This window comes from Rhinatrema bivittatum, chromosome 1 (assembly GCF_901001135.1).
Source record: "Rhinatrema bivittatum chromosome 1, aRhiBiv1.1, whole genome shotgun sequence".
Lineage (NCBI taxonomy): Eukaryota > Metazoa > Chordata > Amphibia > Gymnophiona > Rhinatrematidae > Rhinatrema > Rhinatrema bivittatum.
Genome location: NC_042615.1, coordinates 133,069,716 through 133,094,095, shown reverse-complemented (window position 1 = coordinate 133,094,095; position 24,380 = coordinate 133,069,716). Strand labels below are relative to the sequence as shown.

The window sequence follows — 24,380 nt, the reverse complement described above, 5'->3', positions numbered from 1 at the left end:
CACTGCAGCAGGAGCAGCACAAGACCAAGCAGCATGGAGGCAGGAGGCTCCGGAGGAGCAGCATGGAGATAAGAGGCCTAGGAGGAGACCCAGCAGTATGGAGGCAGGAGGAGACCCAGCTATATGGAGACAAGAGACACAGGAGGAGACCCAGCAGCATGGAGACAAGAGGCCCAGGAAGAGATCAAGCAGCATGGAGGCAGGAATCCCAGGAGGAGACCCAGCAGCATGGAGGCAGGAGGCTCCAGATGAGAACCAGCAGCATAAAGGCAGGAGGCCCAGGAGGAAATCCAAGCAGCATGGTGACAGGAGGCCCAGGAGGAAACCCAGCCGCATAAAGGCAGGAAGCCCAGGAGGAAACCCAGAAGCATGGAGGCAGGATGCCCCAGATGAGAACCAGCAGGATAAAGGCAGGAGGCCCAGGAAGATACCCAGCAGCATGGAAGCAGGAGGCCCAGGAGGATACCCAGCAGCATGGAGGCAGGGGTCCCAGGAAGAGACTCAGCAGCAGGGAGAAAAGAGGCCTAGGAGGAGACCCAGCAGCATGGAGGCAGGAAGCCCCAGATGAGAACCAGCAGCATGCAGGAAGTAGGCCCAGGAGGAAATCCAAGCAGCATGGAGGCAGGAGGCTCAGGAGGAGACCCAGCAGCATGGAGGCAGGAGGCCCAGGAGCAGACACAGCAGCATGGAGGCAGCATTTGCAGGAGATGAGAAGAGAGGACACCCAGCAATATGGAGGCAGCACTTGCAGGAGATGAGAAGAGAGGACACCCTGGAGCATAGAGGCAGAACTTGCAGGAAATGAGAAAAGAGGAAACCCAGCAGCATGAAAATGCTTCAGAGAACACCATCCATTGTGCATGGTGGCACAGTATCTCTGTAGTGAGGACATGCTGAGCAGTTTCCTTCCATCTAGACAGAAAAGCAACTCTGTTGTGAGGGCACACTGAGCAGGTTCCTTCCATCTAGACAGAATAGCAACTCTGTACTGAAGACACTCTGAGAAGGTTCCTTCCATCTAGGTGGCACAGCAACACACTTGTGAGGACACGCTGAGCAGGATCCTTCCATCTAGATGGTTCAGCAACTCTTATGAAGAAATGCTGAGCAGGTTCCTTCCATCTAGATGGCACAGCAACTCTGTGAAGAGGTTGGTCCAGTCTTTTTTGTAAATTTGTCTTCTTGGCCCTTACTGGGCAGTTTCACAATTCTTTCAAGGCCCCTTGCCACATCATGACTTCCCACTTGGGGTGCAGGGTGGGGGGCATATCTTTTTGGGTCCTACCCTGTAGCATTTTGAATGTCCAGGACTGCTGCAGGGTATTGATTCTAGGGATGGAGCTGAGGACTCCGAAGGCTGCTCCGGCATGAGGTGAAGAATTTGCGTGAGCATATTGGTAAGGTTACTGATAGCAGCAACAACAGTGTTTGCATTTTGGGTGCTGGCAATCATACTTTGTTGCAGGATCCTGTTCTGCCAGTCCACTGATCTTCTCAGGACTCATATCTCTCCCTGCAAGTGCCGCACTTCATCTGCAGACATGCTTGCAGCAGTTAGTGCTGCTGCCAGTTTCCATGATGGTGGCGGGGTCAGTGCCAGTGCTGAAGGCACTGGTGGTATCTGAGGGTGCAAGATGAGCATAGGTGGGCTGGTGCCCCCCACGTGGCCTGGTGATGGTGAGTCCACAGGCTGGTGTGGTGTGGTGGCTCTTGGTAGATGTTGGTCTTCTTGTAGGCTTCTTGACGCTAGGTGTCCATTACCTGCTATCAATTAAGTTGACTTAGATAATAACCACCGCTATTACTAGCAACGGTAACATGGAATAGACTTAGTTTTTGGGTACTTGCCAGGTTCTTATGGCCTGGATTGGCCACTTCTGGAAACAGGATGCTGGGCTTGATGGACCCTTGGTCTGACCCAGTATGGCATGTTCTTATGTTCTTAAGAACATTGACTGTGATTGCTATGCCTGCTGCTCCTCCTCCTCTTCCTCTCTCCACTGAATCTTGGCATCCATCTGTAAGGGCCTCGTTAGCATTGGTAGTGGGTGGCTGGTCCTGGGGGCATCCAGGCTGGTTGCTGGGGCTTCCCAACTCGGTCCTGGGTGTTCCTGTCTGGGACTGGCAACTTGCTGCTCAAGATCTGTGGAAACAAAGAGAAGAAACAAAAAAGAAGACATAAGTACATATGCCAGTATCATTTTTATATTTGGCATGAGAGGTCAACTTTGCTTCTTTGCATAGTGAGCATCTTATGACAAATAATGTGTACACCTTTTGCTGCCTGCCCATTTAAGGGTGAGGTGAACTTACCAGCTGCAGCTTGCATCTTGTCCAGCTGCTCAGCCATGTCCTCAAACACTTCCAATCCCAGCCTCTTCATTAGTCGCTCCTCCATCTGCATCAGCTGTATTGGACAGGGCGCTCCTCCTCCTGTCGTCCGGCTGTATTTCATTCTCACTGCCACCTTGGTCTTGAGCTGGGCTTTAAAGTCCTGCTATCGATGGACAACCTGCTCTGCACTTCTTCCAATGCCACTCCACCTGGTGATGGACCGGGCGATATTTCTCCATATCTGCCCCTTCACTGCCTTAGAGGTCTTGACTGCCCGGTTGTCAAACAGATGGGGATGATTGTGGAGTACCCCTGCGATGATTAGGTCATTCTCCTGCGTGCTGAACTTAATGGCTCTGATACAAGCACTTGGTGCTGCCTTGTCTGCCTGAAGGGGTGCACGTTCTCTTCCAGAGAGGTGTCCTCACTTTCCTCACTCTCCTCACTCTCTATTCCACTCCCCTCTCCATTCCCTTCCACCCCCACTCCTGCCCCTGCCCTATCAACTCCCTTCCCTCTGCTTTCTCTGTCTATTCCTATCCCTATCTCCTCACTCCAAATTTGCCTCACTAACCCCCTTCATCCACCCACACCCTCCTGCACCCTCCTATCCTTTCCTTACTGCCTCTCTGCTGCTGTGCTTCTCCCTACTCCAACTCCTTCCCCTAGCACTCCACCCCTCATCCTCCCTCCTTGTTTCCTCCCTCTCCTCTCCTCACGCCACTCTTCTCCTCTCTCCCCACACCTTTCACACTCCATCCTCTCCACAACCTCCAAACAAACCTCTTTCACACACACACCTCCTCTATGCACACACACACCTCCTCTATACACACACACACACACACATACACACTCACACACACAAACCTCCTCAACACACATACAGCTCCTCACCACCTCCGCTCCCCCCAACACTCTTCCACACCACCTCCACTCCCTCATACTACCTCTACTCTTCCAGACGAAAAACAGACAGACAAACAGGACAAACTGACAAAACTTTCACTCCAACAAAGATGACAAAAGACCAAGGTGAAGGGAAACAGATGAGAACAGATAACAAGACAATGCATTCAGAAAATCACTATCTAGAATCTTAAACTACCACCAATACACTCACCAACTCACCTCTGACCAAACTCCTGACACACCCTCAAACAGACATGTACAGGAAGCCTGCTTTTGTAGTGGGGGACAAATATCTCGTGCCATGATGATGCACTGCGGCATATGATGATGCAATGCAGCGCACAATAACGCAACGCCACATGTGTTATTTACCTATGCGATACGGCAGGCCAGCGATTTGAATATACGCACCCCTTTTCTTTATCACGGGCACTATTCATACGATAATTATAGCATTTTGATGAATCTAGGCCATAGGCTTTAAGAAACAGAGCTTTACAAATATATATCATTCATATTTCTTAGGAATGTCTTGAAACCTGGGCCACCTGGGGCTGGAAATCCCCAGGTGGCCCAAGTTGGTTTGAGCAACACTGATGTAAGGGAAACAGGAAAAGAACAAAAAGTTCTCAAAAAGGAAGCCAAACACTGTCTTATCTTTCTATATTTTCTATTTTCTGTCTTTTACCCTGTCCTATTGGACTTCACTTGCTAGAATATCAGGATGTAAACCACAATGAGTTGTCATCTAATAGTGCTCATGCGCAATCCCTAGCTAAAAAGACACACATCCTCAATGACTACCTCCTGGATTCCAACCCAGACATCTGTGCCATCACAGAAACCTGGTTAAAAAACTCGGACATTGCTCTAACCAACCAACTACCTATTCATACATATGACATCTTCACCTTCCAAAGACACAAAAAAAGAGGAGGTGGTCTTCTTCTAGCTACCAAGAAAGAACTCAGGCTAACCGCACATACAATCAAGACTGAGTCCAAATTGGAATTGGGTCTAGTCAAATCAAAACAACTACAACTACAACTACTGTTAGTCTACGCTCCTCCTGGAGTTCTAGAAACGGAACCCTCGCCCCTCATAGAATCCATTGTGAAACATATCAACTCAGACCTCCCAACTATGATTATGGGTGACTTCAACCTCCATACTGACGCTATACCTCGCTCCGTGAATTGTGAAGCCCTCCTCACCACCCTCAGTGCAATGGGATTCACTCAGACCATCAACAGCCCTACACATAAAGCTGGACACACTCTGGATCTAATTTTCATCAACTCTAACTTCTCTTGCACAATAGAACCCTCTTGTACCCCAATCCCCAGGTCAGATCATTTCCTGATAGAATCTTCCTTCTCCACATACAAACAGACACACACCTCACCTCACCTTTCTACCATTCAATTCAGGAAAGCATGCCCATCCGATATACTTAGTGATCAGCTCTCCAAGGAACTCTCTAACCTAGACCTATCAAATCCTGACTCAGCCCTATCCTCCTGGCACAAGATTACGGAAGCAGTCGCAAACAAATTGTGCCCAATAGTCTCCAAAACAATCAATCCAACAAAAAAGGGAAATCAACCCTGGTTCAGCACAGAACTAAAACAGATGAAACAGGACTTACGTCATAAAGAAAATAGATGGCGCAAAACCCCCAACACATCTACCCTTTCAACTTACAAGGGATTCTTACATCACTACAGGACCTCTATTCTACAAAAAAAAAAAGGAATACTATGCCAACAAAATACACCATCTCCAGTATGATGCCCAGGCCCTATTTGCATACGTAACACAAATCACTAAATCAACCCCTCCGTCTATTCCAGACGAACAAGCACTATCCAAGGCTAATGAGCTCGCTTCATTTTTTCAACAGAAGATTTCGAATACGCTCGCCCTCCTACCTCCAATTACGACACCTCTCACTTCAGGCGAGAATCCCAATTCCCTTATGAGAGCCAAGCTTGACAGTTTCGAATCAATCTCCACCAAAGAGATCGAATCCCTCCTAAAAAGACAGAAACCATCTAGCCACCCTGCAGATAATAACTTGTTAATATCAACTTGTACATTTGTATATATTTCTCGTATTATTCTCCCCTGCCCTTGTTAATCCCTACCTGTTAATGTTATTATTGTAAAGCCTGTTGCTAATTTATGTTACATTGTGAACCGAGGTGATGTTTTGCAAACGTGCCTCGGTATATAAGAAACCTCTAAATAAATAAATAAATAAATAAATAAATCTCGTCGAAACTCTTGCTTCTCATCCCAAAAACGATCTCAGGACCTCTGACAAGTATCATAAACTGCCTTCTAACTCAAGGGATTTACCCAGACAGTCTAAAAACCGCTTCACTCAAACCCCTCCTTAAGAAACACAATTTAGACCCTAATGAACCAGCTAACTTCAGACCCATCTCTAATCTCCCATTCGTAGCCAAACTAACGGAGAAACTGGTAAGCACCCAGCTTTCAGAGTATCTAGAACAGAGCTTTCCAAAGTGTGTGTCGGGACACATTAGTGTGTCGCCTGTAGTGTGGAGGTGTGTCGCCCGGTCCACAGGGCCGGCAGAAGCAGGGAACTATAGCAGGAAGATCGGCAGGCAGTGATGGAGCTTACATCACCACGGCCCGAAGAAGAGGGTCACGTTCACTCCTCCTCCTCCTTCCTGCCTGTGCAGCCCCAGAAGAAAAACGTTACCGGTGAGAGTGAGACAGCATGTGCACGAGAGAGACAATATGTATGTATGAGAGAGAGGCATGTGAGAGTGAGAGCTGTGGATGTGTGAGATTGCATGTGAGTGAGAGCCTGTGTGTGTGAGAATGTGTGAGATAGACAGCGTGTGAGAATGAGAACCTGATTGTGTGTTTGAGGGAAGAAGACAGATGGAGAGAAAAGAAATAGAAAAAAAGACCCTGTAAAAGGAATTGGCAAAAAAAACAAGAAAGGAAAGGTGGAAAAAAAAGCCTGTGACCAACCGATTAGAAAACTAAGATCAGACAGCAAACGTAAAAAAAAAAAATTACTTTTTAGTGATTGGCACATGTAATCTTTGGGAATGTGCAAGAGTAGCACTCTCTATGCCGATCTCACAATGTACGAGATCAGCATGGAGGAAGTGGAAGCCTGCAAATATTTATTATGAGAGGTTGTGTTGTGAAACATTTTATGTATATATTTAAGGAAACATACATAAATTGTTGAAATACATTTTGTTCGTTTAACCTTTAACTTCTGGTTTGCTGGTAGACTGAATTACTGTGTCACGAAATTATGTTTGTCTAAAAAGTGTGTCACTAACATGAAAAGTTTGGAAAGCTCTGATCTAGAAGATCACAATATCCTATACCCTTCACAATATGGTTTCCGCAAATCACGCAACACGGAAACCCTCCTCATTTCACTTACAGACCATATTATAATGGGTTTAGACAAAGGCTACTCCTTTTTATTAGTCCTGCTAGACATCTCGGCGGCATTTGACACCGTCAACCACTCCATCCTTCTGGATCGCCTAGCAGATATCGGTATCTCCGGATCAGCCCACAGTTGGTTCAAGTCCTTCCTCGGCAATAGAACTTTCAAAGTCAAAATCAATAATAAAGAGTCACAGTTAACAAAGTCCACTCTTGGTGTACCACAAGGATCCTCCTTATCTCCAACCCTCTTTAACATCTACCTCCTCCCCCTCTGCCAATTGTTAACCGATCTTAATCTAATTCATTATCTGTACGCAGACAACGTGCAGATTCTAATCCCTATAACAGAATCTATCTCAAAAGCTCTCACCCACTGGAATAACTACCTTCTATCTATCACCAGTCTTCTCAACAGCTTAAACTTGGTTCTCAATGCCTCAAAGACGGAGCTGCTCCTCATCTCTTCAAATGAAAACAATATCCCCCCACCATCACCACACAACTCCCACATCACCCATAAGCATGTTAGAGACCTTGGGGTAATTCTAGATAATCAACTAAACCTAAAGAAAATGGTCAACACCACATCCAAAGACTGCTTCTACAGACTACAGGTTCTAAAATGACTCAAACCACTCTTATTTTTCGATGACTTCAGGACAGTCCTCCAAGCGTTGCTATTCGCCAAAATAGACTACTGCAGTGCCCTCTTCCTAGGCCTCCCCAAATCTACCACCAAACCACTGCAGATGATACAAAATGCTGCAGCAAGATTGCTGACCAACACCAGCCGTGTTGAACACATCTCACCCATCCTCAGAAACCTACATTGGTTACCAGTGAATTTTAGAATCCTATACAAATCAATCACCCTAATACACAAAACCATCCATCATCAACTTCAACTCGACCTGGAAATCCCCTTCAAACTACACTCCTCCAACAGACCAACTAGAGATATTCACAAAGGAACTCTGAAATTTCCCCCTACTAAAGCCACACGCCTCTCCTCGACCAAAGACCGAGCGTTTTCGATAGCAGGCCCATCTATCTGGAATAACATCCCATCAGACCTCAGATTGGAACCCTGCCTTTTAACATTCAGAAAAAAACTCAAGACGTGGTTCTTTCACCAAGCCTTCTCTGATCCGCCAGACAACCACTAGTTGCCCTTATTCTTACCTGGACGATGGTCTTTTATCTTCATGAACGATGGACTCTGGCACTTCCAGGTTAAAGCACTTTAAGCTTTAACCCATATTCTCTATTGTATCACTTTATAATTACTACCTACCTTTACCTTCTTTCCAGCTATTTAAGCTTCCAAGTTCTTTACTCCTTGTTGATTGTAACTTTGCCTTATTCACATCTATTGTTTAATTTACTTTAGTTGTCGCTTCAGTTATACCCTTGTTAAATGTAAACCGATCCGATATGGTTATTACTATGAAGGTCGGTATAAAAAAGTGTTAAATAAAATAAAATAAATAAATGATTGTATTTTAGAGTGGAGTAAGCCAGATTGGAATAGAAGTTATGATGTATTCTAAGAAGAGAAAGAGAAAATAATACAAATTAGTTAAGTTAATTAAAATTTTGGGCCAGCCTGCTGACTCAATGGCAGTGCTGTACACTACCATGAGGAAGGCTCCTAGTTCGATCTCAGAGTCTGGTTTTCAGTTCCCGAGACAGCTGGGGCTAGGGATGCTATAGAGACAGTGTTAATAGATCTATCATGGTCATTGCTTAAGAGTGACTTCTAGTGGCCAGATTCAGGGCCCGTGATTACAAGGTTATTGGTGGGACCGCTCTCTCACTCTCTCTCTCTCTCTCTCTCTCTCATTGTGGTGTTACTGCAAAGTATGAAAAAGTTATTGAACTCTGTGGTAATACCTGTGCCAAGATAGTACACATTGTGATAAATAGGCTATTACCATAAAACATGACCCTCTAACTATTGTATGTGACAGTTTAATTAATCTAGTCCTTAGTTTCCTATAGCGAAAAAGGCCAGCTGTTTTAACCCTAGGGAAGTAAATGCACTATCTGATGTTATTGAACTTTTGCAGTTAGAACATAAGATTTGCCATACTGGGTCAGACCAAAAATCCATCAAGCTCAGTAACCCGTTTTCAACAGTGGCCAATCTAGATCACAAGTACCTGGCAAGAGTTGATAGATCTAGGTTCCAGGGCTAATATCCTCACACTGTATATCTATACACACTAATCAAAACCATGAGGACTACTACTTGTCACATAAATTTAATCTATTTTTCTAAACCCAGGGAATTAGTATCAGAATATGTGCTCAGTCGTTCAGGCTCTTGCCCTATACAGGGCTACAACCATTTTCATGGTAACAATAGCACTCAGTTTTCACTTCATTTACCAATTCCCATGAAATAATAATTTTTATTTAATTCTATTTTTATATGTTTATACAATTTAATGTTACTTATCTTTCTGTGTTCGTTTTAAAAACCGCTCTAATTTTTAACACCATTCCGTGAAAAAGCTTCTTCCAACACCTCCCGTGACTTCAAGTTGCCTGCCTAAAAGGCAATTCAACAACCCGCTCTTTTGTGACTGTTAAAAACTCCGACCTCCCGACATTGCAATATTTCGGCGGCTCATCTCGCCTGCTTAGGGGATTCTTCTCGTTTAGCTGGCCTTTCACGGCTCCTCCCTGCAGCACAAAACCAACCTGGTGCGCGAACAAAAGTACACGCTCGCATAAATTTATAAAATCTACCCCTTAGTGTATTGTTAGACTAAAAAAACCCTAACTTGCTACCATCGCAGGTGCATCAATGCTACTCTTCTTTATACTTTTAAATGAGAGTGCTCCTTTATAACTTTATTGAACTAGCTGGCAATAATCGCTTTCTTTGGGCTGAAGAATCAGTTTTAGCATTCGAGGTGTTGTAGATGGTGCTTCATCTCATGTAGACCTGAGTTGTACAGTGTTTGTTCTAACAGCTGTAAATCTATCTTGATATATATGGGGTAGACCATCTTATGTCGCTTGAAAGAATCTGTCATGCTTTGACAAAAAAAAAAGGATTAGCCAGAAATGTACAACTTAAAATCCATCTTGTGCAATTTCTACAATTTAGCAGCACAGTTGGGTTTAAAAAATGTTTGGACAAGTTCCTGGAGGAAAAGTCCATAAACAGTTATTGACTAAAGACACAATTTTAAAAGGGCCACATGCATAAAAAACGGGGGTTACACATGTGGCCAGGCCTTGCATGCATCGTGCGTATTTTAGAACAGGCCCGGCCAGGTGTGTAACTCCTGTTATGCACTGAAGTGCCAGCCCCTGCAAAAGGGGCAGGGGGGACGAGGTCTGGGCAGGGTAGGCTGGGGGGTGGGCCGGGACAGCACCATTAGCCACTTTCCCTGGGAAGTGTGCACCAGCAGCAGGCCGGCACAGAGATTACTTCTGCTCCCAGGGAGCAGAAAGTATTAAAATTTAAAAAATTAGGGATAGGTAGGGTTAGCTTAGGGGTTGGGAAGGAGAGGGGAAGATGTAGGAAGAGTAGGGTTAGTTTCCTCCCAGGCCACTCCTTAATTCAAGCCTTTCCCAGTTCCCTCCCAGTCCACTCCTTAATTGGAGTGGACTGGGAGGGAACTGGGAAAGGCTTGATTGCGTCCCTGTGCTTATTTTGCTAAAATCCCCCTGCACATGCGAGTCGCGGGCCGCCCAAATGTGTGCACGGCTGGCGTGGCCACGTGCACACGCCGGGAACCACGCGCACATAGACGCATGCACCCGGGTCTTCAAATCAACCCCTAAGAAGAACTGGGAAAAACCAGTGCATATCCTTGGATGTAAGCAGCATGGAATCTATTATTTGGGATCCTGCCAAGAAACCGTAATCTGGATTGTTCACTGTTGGAAACAGGATACTGGACTTGATGGACTTTTGGCCTGACCCAGTATGGAAGTTCTCTAATGTCTTATGTTTCTTCATGTTATTACTCTATGCATGACATCAAACTTGAAAGAGAAAAAGAGGTGTATGAAACATATGTTGATTGTCCATGCAGATTTTATTGCCAGCTTGCTAGCATCTCACCTCCAGCCCAACTCTAACACGTTCTTCACCCCAGTACTTAGTCTATATCCCCTCAAGATTAAATGTAACACTCACATCACCCATAAGCATGTTAGAGACCTTGGGGTAATTCTAGATAATCAACTAAACCTAAAGAAAATGGTCAACACCACATCCAAAGACTGCTTCTACAGACTACAGGTTCTAAAATGACTCAAACCACTCTTATTTTTCGATGACTTCAGGACAGTCCTCCAAGCGTTGCTATTCGCCAAAATAGACTACTGCAGTGCCCTCTTCCTAGGCCTCCCCAAATCTACCACCAAACCACTGCAGATGATACAAAATGCTGCAGCAAGATTGCTGACCAACACCAGCCGTGTTGAACACATCTCACCCATCCTCAGAAACCTACATTGGTTACCAGTGAATTTTAGAATCCTATACAAATCAATCACCCTAATACACAAAACCATCCATCATCAACTTCAACTCGACCTGGAAATCCCCTTCAAACTACACTCCTCCAACAGACCAACTAGAGATATTCACAAAGGAACTCTGAAATTTCCCCCTACTAAAGCCACACGCCTCTCCTCGACCAAAGACCGAGCGTTTTCGATAGCAGGCCCATCTATCTGGAATAACATCCCATCAGACCTCAGATTGGAACCCTGCCTTTTAACATTCAGAAAAAAACTCAAGACGTGGTTCTTTCACCAAGCCTTCTCTGATCCGCCAGACAACCACTAGTTGCCCTTATTCTTACCTGGACGATGGTCTTTTATCTTCATGAACGATGGACTCTGGCACTTCCAGGTTAAAGCACTTTAAGCTTTAACCCATATTCTCTATTGTATCACTTTATAATTACTACCTACCTTTACCTTCTTTCCAGCTATTTAAGCTCCTTTATGACATCTGCCAGAATGATGAATACCTATGATGCAGATAGGCCACTGTTGTAAATAGGATGCTTGCCTCGATGAATCTTGTCCTGAGCCAGCAAGACAAATCTTTAATCTTATATTTTTATGGTTATTTAGTAAATAGTTAATAGTTATATTCATTGGTCACCTAATTATAAAAAAAAAAAAAAAGCTAAACTAGCAAGATAACAAATATGCCATTGAAGACCTGTATGAGTAGAGAGCAAGGGTAAAAAACATGAGCAAATGTCTTTCTCAAGTTGAAAAATCCCAAGAGTTTTCAGGTACCAGGACAACTGAAATTGCCTATCAAAAAAGTGGGGTACAAAAGGCTTTCCTCAGCACTTTTTCCTCATTTTGTCAACCCAACCCAACCCCTTCACTCTCTTCACTCCACCAATGATGCTGTAAACAATCTCTCTATGACAGGACCCTACCGATCTCCTTCTCATTTTCCTTTGGCTTCTGCTCACTGTTGTAAATGCTTTGCACAACTCCCAAAGACTTGGAATATTCTTGTCTCTGTGGGCAGCTGCTTTATTTGTCTCATGGTGCTTTGGGCTGATAATGCCAGCACCGTTTCTGCTGCTTTGACATTCTATTGGTGCCTTGGAGTATTTTTTGACACTTTTAGCAAGTTATTCCCTCTCTCATGGTGCTTTGGGCTATTCATACCACTCTTGGCACTGAGTTGCACCTCTTTTAGTAATTTGTGGTTTTTATTTCACTGTTGTCGGTGCCCATTATCCCTCTTTTGGAGCCTTAGGGTGTTCTTACCACTTGATGCTGCTTTGCTCCTCTCACAGTTCCTTGGGTTACGGATGCCTTTGGGCTATTTTGTCCTGTCATGATGCCTTGCGCTATTCATGTCACTTTGCTGCCACTTTGACACAATCTTGCTGTTTTAGAATGTTCTTCCCTATTATGATGTTGTCTACCCACAAGATTCATTAGAATTAATTATAAAATCACAATTTTGTAGCACAAAATAGGATGCATTGTTTTCCCTATTAATTTTAATGGGAAATGAATAAATGAATGACATGAATAAATGACAATTTGTTTTTCATATGAAACAAATGCAACAAATTATGGAGGCATAAAAAAATTAATAAACTGAAATATAATTTTTTTCTGTGCACACCCCTGGTCACAAGCATATTGCTGTTCAAACAAGATAACTAGTCATTACAAAATATTAACAGAACTCCTCATTTAAGCTGAACCGTGTTAAAATTGAACTGTGATACCATCATTATATGAATCATAATTCCATGTTTCTAGTTATATGTTGTGTTTAGATATTGAATTATATGCTCAACTGAATTAAATTATTTCAAATGTAAGGCTTTAGGAATCCAATATCTGTCAACAAGTTTTGCCTTAGTAGCCTTTTCCTGTTGTGCTGCAGTTCTGAACCTCTGAAAGCAGTACATAGGTATCGCTGACAAATAGAGAATAAGAAAGACCCATCATGTCTGTCCTTTGACTACAAATGTAAACTCAAACATTAATAATAAAGCAGAGAAAACAAAATGTTTCTTATTTCTGCATATTGTTGTGAATCATCAGATATTACAATACAGTTATATAATGGAATATTTATTAATCCATTCTAAGATGAAATAAAATACAATGGGATGAATTTTCACAACATAGTGCCGGTAACTTTGATACCAGTGTGCAGTGCATTTGTATGTGCATGTGCTGGCTTGCACCAAAGGACATGGCTATTTTATAACATATGCATGTATATGTATGCATGGTATGAAATAGTATTTACGAGTGTACATGTGTGCACAATTTTATATGGTTGTGCGTATGTGCGTGCAAATGCCGCCTCTACAGCGTAAGTAGGGGGATTTTAGTAGACACGCATGCTACACAATTACCAGTTTCCCCAGTTTGTTCCCAGTTCTCCCAGATAAAGGACAGGACTTCTTAACCCTCCTTGTTAATTAGCCTCTCTTTTACCATGTTAACCCCTACCCTTAAAACTCTATTGACTACATAGGTTTTTTTTTGTTTTAGAACTTACATGCCATTCGTAGTAAAGTTACACAGTAGGAGACCCCAGCACGTTCTTGTGCATGTAAGTATTAATGCGCTGGTTTCATTCATAAATTCTGGAATGTCCATGCTCTACCCAGACCACACTTATGCATGTAACGGGCTTTTAAAATTCACCCCACGTGCATAGAAAATAGCATATGCACACATAAGTACCATCTACATATTTTATAAAAGTTGAAAATACATGTGTATTTTTATTTTCATGTGCACATATAGTATATGTATGTAAAAAAGGGTAGATCTAGAGGAGCTCAAAGGCAGGGTCAACACTTACATGCATAAGTTGCTATTTTGCAAGACACTTATTTGTATACATTTGTCAACTTACTTGCTTATTTTTATATCTGCTAATTATCTGGCGTAAGTGCTATTAAACGTGTTTATTGTATAGTACTGACTGGGTGGGAGGTCTGGGTGAACTGGGGGAGTTTAGGCTGAAGAACCAGGAAGGTGTCGATGACCAGGAGAAGGACTCGGTGAACTGATGGACTATTTGGTAAACAGGTTAAATTCAGATACGTTTCAAAATAGGTCAACTTATGCAAGTAAATCTTATTTTACATGTAAAATAAATGTATGTCTTTTCTAAAAATAGGCAGGAAAAGTGCACGTGTTCAATGCATTAATATGCGTGGTTTCAATGGACTTTATCTATTTGCACATAAGTCTGCAAACATGTATATTGCAGAAAAGAGATATAAGTATTTCATAAAATGCATATTCATCATATGCACTGATTATAAAATACTTGCATATATCTGCTTGAAGCCATATATGTGAACATATGCCACCGGGCGCATTCGTTTGAATGTTATGCTCAATAATTGTAAACAATTTTTTAAGAGAATAGCCCATACCATGAGGTAAAATAGATTTTAAGAATATGGTCCAATGTCCAAAATACAATGAAAATATTAATTTTCTCTCCATACACACAAAATATTCTTTTCTTTTTTGCTTTGGTTTAAGAGAGCAATAACCAGGTTGTCACTGGTCAACGTCTGGGCTATACAGCACAGGGTAGGCAATTTGATTCTTGAGAGCTGCAAATCAGTCAAGTTTCCGCAACAAATATGCATGAGATATATTAGCAGGCACTAATAGGTCTGTAGAGAAAGGCCATTGGGCTTTTCCCACAGAAGCAAAGCTAAATAATACTAGATGCAGGGTCTTTTTACAGCATAGCTCCACAGCTCTGCAATAGTCCTTCCAACTCAATATTTCTTATGAATGACTATTTATGCTTTAGGAAAAGTATGAAGGTTTAGCTCTTTCCCAATCTTTCTTTGTTGGTTAATTGTGCTTTTTACCCAGACTGTGGGCATGGTCTGTTGGGTTCTGTTGTGCATGTATGTTTTATTTTGTTTTCTATATATTTACATGTTTACTGTATATTGAATAATGACTGCCTATTTTATTTTATTGTGTTCTATTTTAACTTTATTTATGTTATAAATTGATGCTGTTACCAGTTTGGGCAATTTAGAAGTGTTTAATACAAACCCATTTGGTCTTGGATTTGTATTCAGATGTATATCATGCACATTCATTGCGCATATCCTGAGAACCAGAACAGGCTGAAACCCTCAAGAACTGGAATTGTCCATCATTTGCATATTTTAGTACAATAAAATGAAAATAGCAATGCACTATGTAGAAAATACATTTTGTGAATGCACTGGTTCAGAATAAAACCGCATTCCATGATGTTTCCTGCTTTCCAGCTAGTCCTATTGTATGATTTTTAATGGTTTGCTGGAAAATACCATATATCAAAGCTTCTAGATTATTGTTTAAAAAGTATTTCTTGTGCAAAATTGCATCATAGATAATCCTATAAAATTGTCAAAAAGTAAAGTTTATCTTACGTATACAGGTAAGTGGAAAAAAACATACCTGAGGTCTCGAGATGGTTCTGCTCTGATGTGGGGTGTTTCCACAGAATGTTCAAACACAGCCCCTTCTGTTCCTAAAATTAATGGATTGAAACTAGAATTATTATTAGAATCTACAAAATGCAGAAATTGATTCCCACTGAAATTTCTCTCCAGGTAATGGTAAGGATAAGGTATCAATTTACAAATGCTCCCTCTTTACTTTGATAGATACATTAAGGAAACTCATTAGCTTGCATATAGAGGTGAAGTTTAAAGGCTGAACGTGCATCAAATCAGAAGATGGGAGAACATCTAGCACTAGGGTGTGTCCACCCTATTTTATAAAGCAGGCAGTTGCACACATAAATGCCGATGGGCACGTATATTGCATCGGAAGAAAAAGGGGCATGATGTGGATGGAACCTGGGCGATCCGGGACAGGGCAAGAGAGGTGTGCACAAGAACCTATGAGCCAGTATGCGCGTCCAGGTCCAGTGTTATGTAACTTTACTTCTGCTAGGGAGGAGGAGGTGTAAATTTTTAAAAAATGCAGGCATCTGTTAGGGGTTTGAGGGGTCTGGGTTAACTGGGAGGCGAGTAGGCTGTATAACCAGAGGATTTAAGAGGATCTAGGAGAACATTGGACAAACTGGTGAATAAACTGGTGAAACCGGTCCCCAGCTGTATGCACATCTGTTTTAAATTGCAGGCAGTTGCACATCTGTAAGCTGATTTACGCTTCTGGGTGCGCACAAGCTTAAAATTAGGCAAAAACATACACGTACCTAGGCTATTTTATAACGTGCACATATGTGCGCGTGTGTTATAAAATGGCCACATCTCCAGGTGCACAATGATGCACACATTTCTATGTGCCCCTGTGCATCCATTTGAAAGTTCCCTCATAAAGGATAACTTTCAAAAAGCCACATGGGTGTACATGTAAGTTTGTATGCTGGTTTACGCCCAGAAATGCAGCCATTTTATAATATATGCACATATATACGTTTGATGTACTGTATTTTTTGCTCCATAAGATGCACCTGACCATAAGATGCACCCAGGATTCAGAGGGGGAAAATTAAAAAAAAATGGTGTACTAAACCGGCTCTGTTCCCGGGCGTCTGTGCATCTTCTGGAGCAAATTAGGGGAGTGCATAAAATTTCTTTTGGTCCCCATTTCGTTTTCGGGTCTGGGGAGGGCCATTTCGGTCCACTCCCCGGATCAGAAAACTTTTATCGTTCTCTTTCTATGGGGAAAAAAAAACAAATCCCCCCAACCCTTTAAATTTAATTAACTACAACCCCCCACCCTCCTGACCCTCTAGGACCTGCCAAAAGTCCCTGGTGGTCCAGCGGGGGTCCGGGAATGATCTCCTGCACTTGGGCTGTTGGCTGCCAGTAATCAAAATGGTAACAACGGCCCTTTCCCCTTACTATGCCCTTTGCCCTAAGGGCAAAGGGCATAGTAAGGGGAAAGGGGAAAGGCCCTTTGCCCTTACTATGTAAGGGCAAAGGGCCGTCGGCACCATTTTGATTACTGGCAGCCGATGGCTCAAGTACAGGAGAAACATAGAAACATAGAAATGATGGCAGAAAAAGACCAATCGGCCGTTCCAGTCTGCCTAGCAAGCTCCCACATATATTTTCCCAAATTTATTTGTTTCTCCAACCACCAAGTTCAGGGCCCTTGTTGGTAACTGTTTGATTGAAATTTCTTGCCATCCCCTGCCATTGATGCAGAGAGTAATGTTGGAGTTGCATCAAAGGTGAGCATAAGGCTTAATGGTTAAGGTAGTAACCGCTGCATCAAGTAAGTTTCCCCGATGCTTGTTTATCCAGACTGCACAGCTCAAAACGGAGCCTCCTCAGGGTAGGATTTACCTTCTCTCGCAGATGGAGACCCAAGCCTTGTCAGAATGTATTTGTGAGAACCTGGCCAAAGGGTTTATTTGGCCCTCCAAGTCCCCTGCTGGAGCAGGGTTTTTCTTTGTAGGGAAAAAAGATGGCTCCCTCCTTCCCTGCATCAACTACTGTGGCCTAAATGAAATTACTCTCAAGGATCGCTACCCACTGCCACTCATCTCCAAGCTTTTTGACAGGCTTCAAGGAGCAAATATCTTTTCGAAACTAGACCTTCATGGAGCCTATAATTTGGTCCAGATCCAAGATGGCGACAAGTGGAAGAACCACCTTAACACGTGTGACGGTCACTTTGAATATCTTGTGATGTTGTTTGTGCTTTTCAATGTGCCTGCGGTATTTCAAAACCTGATGAATGAGGTTTTCAGAGATATACTTTACCAGTGCATAGTTGTATACCTTGACGATATTCTTGTCTTCTCTCAAGACCTTCCTAGCCATCACCAGGATGTCTCTCGAGTCCTCCAGCAGCTGCGAGATAATCAACTTTTCACCAAACTTGAAAAGTGCTCCTTCAAACAAGAGACCATTTCTTTCCTGGGCTTCGTGGTATCTAGCCAGGGGTTTTGAATGGATACTCAAAAATTAAAGAGCATCCGTGATTGGCCTCAGCCCACAGGCCTCAAGGCTCTCCAGAGATTCCTTGGCTTCACCAATTACTATCGCTCTTTTATTCACCATTATTCCATGCTGACCGCACCACTCACGGCCATGACCACAAGGGGGCCAACCCCTCTCAGTGGTCACCCGAAGCTATGACCACCTTTTAGGACCTCAAGTCTGCCTTCCTTAATGATCCTTGTCTCCACCATCCGTACCCTATGCGCCAGTTTGTGGTCAAGTTCAACACCTCCGAAGTTGGAGTAGGAGCTATACTGAGTCAATACTCTGCTACTCACATTCTGCACCCCTGTTCTTTTTTTTCCCAATGCTTCTCGCCAGTGGAACATAATTACACAATTGAGGATAAAGAATTGTTGGCCATCAAGCTGGCCTTTGAGGAATGGCAAACCTGGCTCGAAGGTGCACACCAGATTACCATATACATGGATCATAAGAATCTCGAATATCTCCATCATGCTCAGCGTTTAAACTTTCGCCAGGCCCACTAGTTCCTCTTCTTTACTCGATTCAATTTTATACTGCGTTATCGCCCAGACAATAAGAATGGTCATGCCGACGCCCTCTCCAGGTCTTTCGTCACTGAGGATGTTCCTGATACCCCTTGGCATATAATAGACCCTGCTAAGGTCATTTTGTCTGCTACCTTCCCAGTACCACCGGGGAAGACAGTGGTCCCTCGCCCGCTCAGACAAAAGGTTTTGTGATGGGCTCACGACTCTTTGACCTCCAGACATTCGAGTCAGTCCAGGACTCTCTCCACACTTCAGCGGTACTACTGGTGGCCTACAATTCGGAAGGATACCCAGGCTTAAGTAGAATCCTGCCCTACGTGCCTCCAGCAGGAAGACCATGGGAAATCTTGCAGCCACTTCCCATTCCACGTGAACCCTGGACCCATTTTGCAATGGACTTTATTGTGGATTTGCCCATCTCCAAGGGGAAAAACACCATATGGGTCACTGTCAATCACTTCTCTAAGATGGCACACTTTGTGGCTCTGCCCAGTCTTCCCATGGCGCCCCAGCTGGCCAAATTGTTTTTTCAGCCTGTGTTCCAACTCCTCATTCTTCCCAAGCATATTCTCTCGCATCGTGGGGTTCAATTCACCACATGCTTCTGGAAAAATCTGTGCAAGAAGTTTAATATTTCATTGGATTTCACCATGGCTTTCCACCCTCAAGCCAATGGCCAAACAGAGAGGACCAGTAGAATAAAGAAATTCTTGTGAGCCTACGAGAGTTTGTGGCAGGTCAACTGGGACAACCTCCTCCATTGGGTAGAGTTTGCTTTGAATTCCCATCTGTCCTGGCATGTCACCCTTCCAGGTGGTCTATGGACGCCAACCTTTGCCTCCATTCCAGCTCCCGCACTCAGTGGCATCCCCAGCAGTGCAAGCTACTGCACAAGAATTGCATCAATTGTGGCAAAATACCCAACAGCTGCTTAAGCAAACTGCCCAGAGATCGAAGAAGGCCTTTGATGCCCACAATCGTGCAGCACCCCAGTTTCAGCCTGGGGATAAGATATGGCTCAGTACCAAATTTATTTGGCTCAAGCTGCTTTCAACCCACTTTGCTCCTAAGTACATTGGCCCCTTTCTGGTGCTTCACCATCTAGGTCCCATTACCTACCAATTCCAGCTGCCTTCCTTGCTCAAGATTCAAAATGCCTTTCACGTTTCTCTCCTCAAGCCTCTGATTCTCTCAAGATTGTCTAAGAAACCACCGGATCCCTTACCACTAACCTCAAAAGCAGATGTCACCTATCGAGTCCGAGATGTCCTGGACATTAGGAAACATGGAAGAAGATGGGAATACCTAAGAACATAAGAACTTGCCATACTGGGTCAGACCGAGGGTCCATCAAGCCCAGCATCCTGTTTCCAACAGTAGCTAATCCAGGCCATAAGAACCTAGAAAGTACCCAAAAACTAAGTCTATTCCTTGTTACTGTTGCTAGTAATAGCAGTGGCTATTTTCTAAGTCAACTTAATTAATAGCAGGTAATGGACTTCTCCTCCAAGAACTTATCCAATCCATTTTTAAACACAGCTACACTAACTGCACTAACCACATCCTCTGGCAACAAATTCCAGAGTTTAATTGTGTGTTGAGTGAAAAAGAGCTTTCTCCGATTATTTTTAAATGTGCCACATGCTAACTTCATGGAGTACTCCCTAGTCTTTCTATTATCTGAAAGAGTAAATAACCAATTCATATCTACCTGTTCTAGACCTCTCATGATATTAAACACCTCTATCATATCCCCCCTCAGCCGTCTCTTCTCCAAGCTGAAAAGTCCTAACCTCTTTAGTCTTTTCTCATAGGGGAGCTGTTCCATTCCCCTTATCATTTTGGTCGTCCTTCTCTGTACCTTCTCCATCACAACTATATTTTTTTTGAGATGCGTCGAACAGAATTGTACACAGTATTCAAGGTGCGGTCTCACCATGGAGCAATACAGAAGCATTATGACATTTTCCGTTTTATTCACCATTCCCTTTCTAATAATTCCCAACATTCTGTTTGCTTTTTTGACAACCGCAGCACACTGAACTGACAATTTCAATGCGTTATCCACTATGACGCCTAGATATCTTTCTTGGGTGGTAGCACCTAATATGGAACCTAACATTGTGTAACTATAGCATGGGTTATTTTTCCCTACATGCATCATCTTGCACTTATCCGCATTAAATTTCATCTGCCATTTGGATGCCCAATTTTCCAGTCTCACAAGGTCTTCCTGCAATTTATCACAATCTGCTTGTGATTTAACTACTCTGAACAATTTTGTATCATTTATTTATTTATTTATTTATTGATTTATTTATTTATTTAATTAAAGCTTTTTTTATACCGGCATTCATGATAAAATCATATCATGCCGGTTTACAGGAAACAGGGGAGTGATAACATTGAACAAAAACTGGTGATGATAGGTAGAGAAGAAAGTTACAATAAAACAAGGGAAATTAGAACTTGGAGAAGTAGAAGAGTAGCTGGAATGATTTAGTCAATAACAATTAAATTAATTAATTACATAGTGTTCAGATTAATTACATAGTGTTAATGGGAAAATTTACAGGTGGATGTAGTATTTCTGGAGAAAGTTATGAGAGTCCATTGTGATTGTCAGATGTGATCAGGAAAGGCTTGCCTAAACAACCATGTCTTTAGCCTTTTTCGGAGTGTTGGTAAGCAAGGTTCCTGTCTGAGGTCAGGGGGGATGGTATTCCATAATGATGGTCCAGCGGTGGAAAAGGCCCCTTCTCTGAATGTTTGATGGTGTGTAACTTTTGTTTGTGGAACGTGTAGGGATCCTCTATATGCTTCTCTGATTGGTCTTCACGAGGAGTATAGTCTGAGTGGGATTTGAAGATTGAGTGGGGCTTGAGAGTAGATGGTTTTATGGATGATGGAGATGGCCTTGTGGAGTATTCTGAAGTGAATTGGGAGCCAGTGTAATTTTTTGAGAATGGGGGAGATGTGATCTCTTCTTCTGGTGTTTGTTAAAATCCTGGCAGTAGCGTTTTGCAGCATCTGGAGTGGTTTTAAGGAAGAGGAAGGGAGACCTAGCAAGATAGAGTTACAGTAGTCTATCTTGGAGAAAATTATGGCTTGTAGGACTGTTCTGAAGTCTTGAAAATGAAGAAGTGGTTTTATTCTTTTCAATATCTGTAATTTGTAGAAGCCGTCCTTTGTGGTGCGGTTGATGAATGTTTTTTTTAATTTGATTACCTCACTCATCATATTTCTTTCCAGATCATTTATAAATATATTGAAAAGTAAGGGTCCCAATACAGATCCCAGAGGCCCACGCCCTTCTACTGAGAAAATTGTCCATTTAATCCTACTCTCTGTTTCCTGTCTTTTAGCCAGTTTGTAATCCACAAAAGGACATCACCACCTATCCCATGACATTTTAGTTTTCCTAGAAGCCTCTCATGAAGAACTTTGTAAAACGCCTTCTGAAAATCCAAGTACACTACATCTATCATTATACCTTTATCCACATGTTTATTAACTCCTTCAAAATAGTGAAGCAGATTTGTGAGGCAAGACCTGCCTTGGGGAAAGCCATGCTGACTTTTTTCCTCTCATGGGAGGGCTTTGGACCTGAGGAGAACAGCTGGGAACCCATGGCCAATATCCTGACATGGATCTTCTTCGGCATTTTCACGATAAGCATCCTTGCAAACCCAAACCCCAGGAGAGGGGCCTTAAGGGGGGGGGGGGGGGGTACTGTTATGCCCGTCGGTCACAGATGGCTGCAACTGCTGTTACATCCTGCACCGTTCTTCAGACCTCCCTGGGTCTGCTCGCAGCACAGGCTAATCTCTACCACTGCGCTCCCCATGGCTCCTCGTGGCGGCCAAGATGCCTCCACCATCCATGTTGTCTCTTTGCCTTCCTAGGTGTGCGTGCGCGCCACCAGGCCCTCCTTTGAAGCATCTTCGGTGGGAACCTCGGGGGCGTCCTGGCTTGATGATATCATCAGATCAAGGAACTTAAGCTCCACCTTGGCCCTCAGCTAGCCGACTTGGCAACAAGTTCCATTCGTCTCTACTAGCTCCTGCTCCGTGTTCCTGTGGCTACGCTATTGGACTCTGTTGGACTTTGGACTCTATCTGGTACCTGCTCCTTGGGGGCCAGTGGGTGCTCTCTATGGCCTCCCATGCTCCTCGGGCTGGCCCTGCACTTCCCAAAGTCCTACTCGACTAGGCTCTCCGCTCCTTGGGGCTGCCCCCTGGAACACCGTTACCACTTGGGAGTTTACTTTAGTGCTACCCCGCTCCTCGGAGTTGTGCCTATGTGCTGTGTTGGACTGTCAGCACTTCCCTGCTCCTCAGGGCTGCGCCCTCATACTTTACAAGAGACTCTCAGCACCGTCCCACTCCTCGGGGCAGTGCTCTCATGCTACTCTTGACTGTATGTGGCTCTCCGCTCCTCGGGGCGCACTTACATGCTACTAATGACTGCCAGCACTTCCCTGCTCCTCTGGGTTGTGCTTCTCCATTATACAGAGACTGTCTGTGCTCCCCGCTCCTCGGGTTTCAACGTGCGTCATCATTGGAGACCTGACTCAGGCTTCCCTGTTCTGCGGGTTGGCCTACTTCACTACAGTTGCACTGCCCTTGCTTCACAGCTCCACCCCTTGGGGGTGTCTCTCCGGTATACCTCCTGCATGCCAGTCTCAATCCTTCTGGCTCTGCGGCCTGCCTGGCGCCTTCCCCCTCGGGGGTCTCAGTTCAGATATTATTCTCAGCCTGCTTGACTACTGGAGAATTCCTCCTGACTCCTTGGGACCTCTCCACAGTGTCACCCAGAGCTCTCTGCCGTACCTGCCCTCACCTCCCAATGGTGTGGGCCTGTGGGTCTCCTCCCCACAGCTGGTAACAACTCACACCTCAGGCCAAGGGTCCACATACCCTTAAATCGTAACAGCAGTCAGTGTGCCCCCCTCCCTTCAGGAGTGTTCAAGTTCCCCTGAGGGGCCCGCCTTCTAGTTTGCTCACCCCTTCTAGTTTGCTCACCCCGTTCACTTAGCCACTGCCATTAGCAATGGTTACATAGAATAGACTTAGTTTTTGGGTACTTGCCAGGTTCTTATGGCCTGGATTGGCCACTGTTGGAAACAGGATGCTGGGCTTGATGGACCCTTGGTCTGACCCAGTATGGCATTTTCTTATGTTCTTATGTTCTAAAGTTAAACTTATGAAAAGCAGTTATACAGGCATATGTTTACCTGTGTAACAGGTGGGCAATTGTATAACATACCATTTCCTCAGGTAAAGTATGGGTTTTACCTATGTAAATGCCTTGGGAAAATTAGCCTCCCTATATCCAGAAAAAATCAGAAAAATAATTTTTCATTGATTTTCTGAATAGGAATGGTCTCTTTTGGTTTTCTACTTCCTTAATAGTTTATCTTACAAAACTGGATATAAATCAATTGAATCAGAGAGTGACACTTATGAGGCTATGGGCAGATAGACTACCAAAACTTGTAGAACTTTTAGGCATTATGAAATATGTCTATAAAAGTCATCATGGGCCATTGGATCTAGCACTGAAACAAGGTATTCCAATCATAGCAAGTTATCTTCCAAATAATGTAGGTAATAAACAAGCTGCAATATAAATACTGATGCTTTAAGATATTGCATATTCTCTCTCTCATTCTCTACATGTA

General features: G+C 43.6%; 1 protein-coding gene across 2 annotated transcripts in view; it reads right to left on the bottom strand.

The window, feature by feature from the left end:
• Positions 1-24,380, bottom strand: part of SGCZ (sarcoglycan zeta) — a 939,669-nt gene that overhangs the window by 262,878 nt on the left and 652,411 nt on the right. For both annotated transcript variants that reach the window (XM_029587183.1, XM_029587188.1), the window contains one exon: positions 15,658-15,730. In XM_029587183.1, coding sequence (XP_029443043.1) covers positions 15,658-15,730 — 73 coding nt within the window. The remainder of the gene's footprint in view (positions 1-15,657; positions 15,731-24,380) is intronic.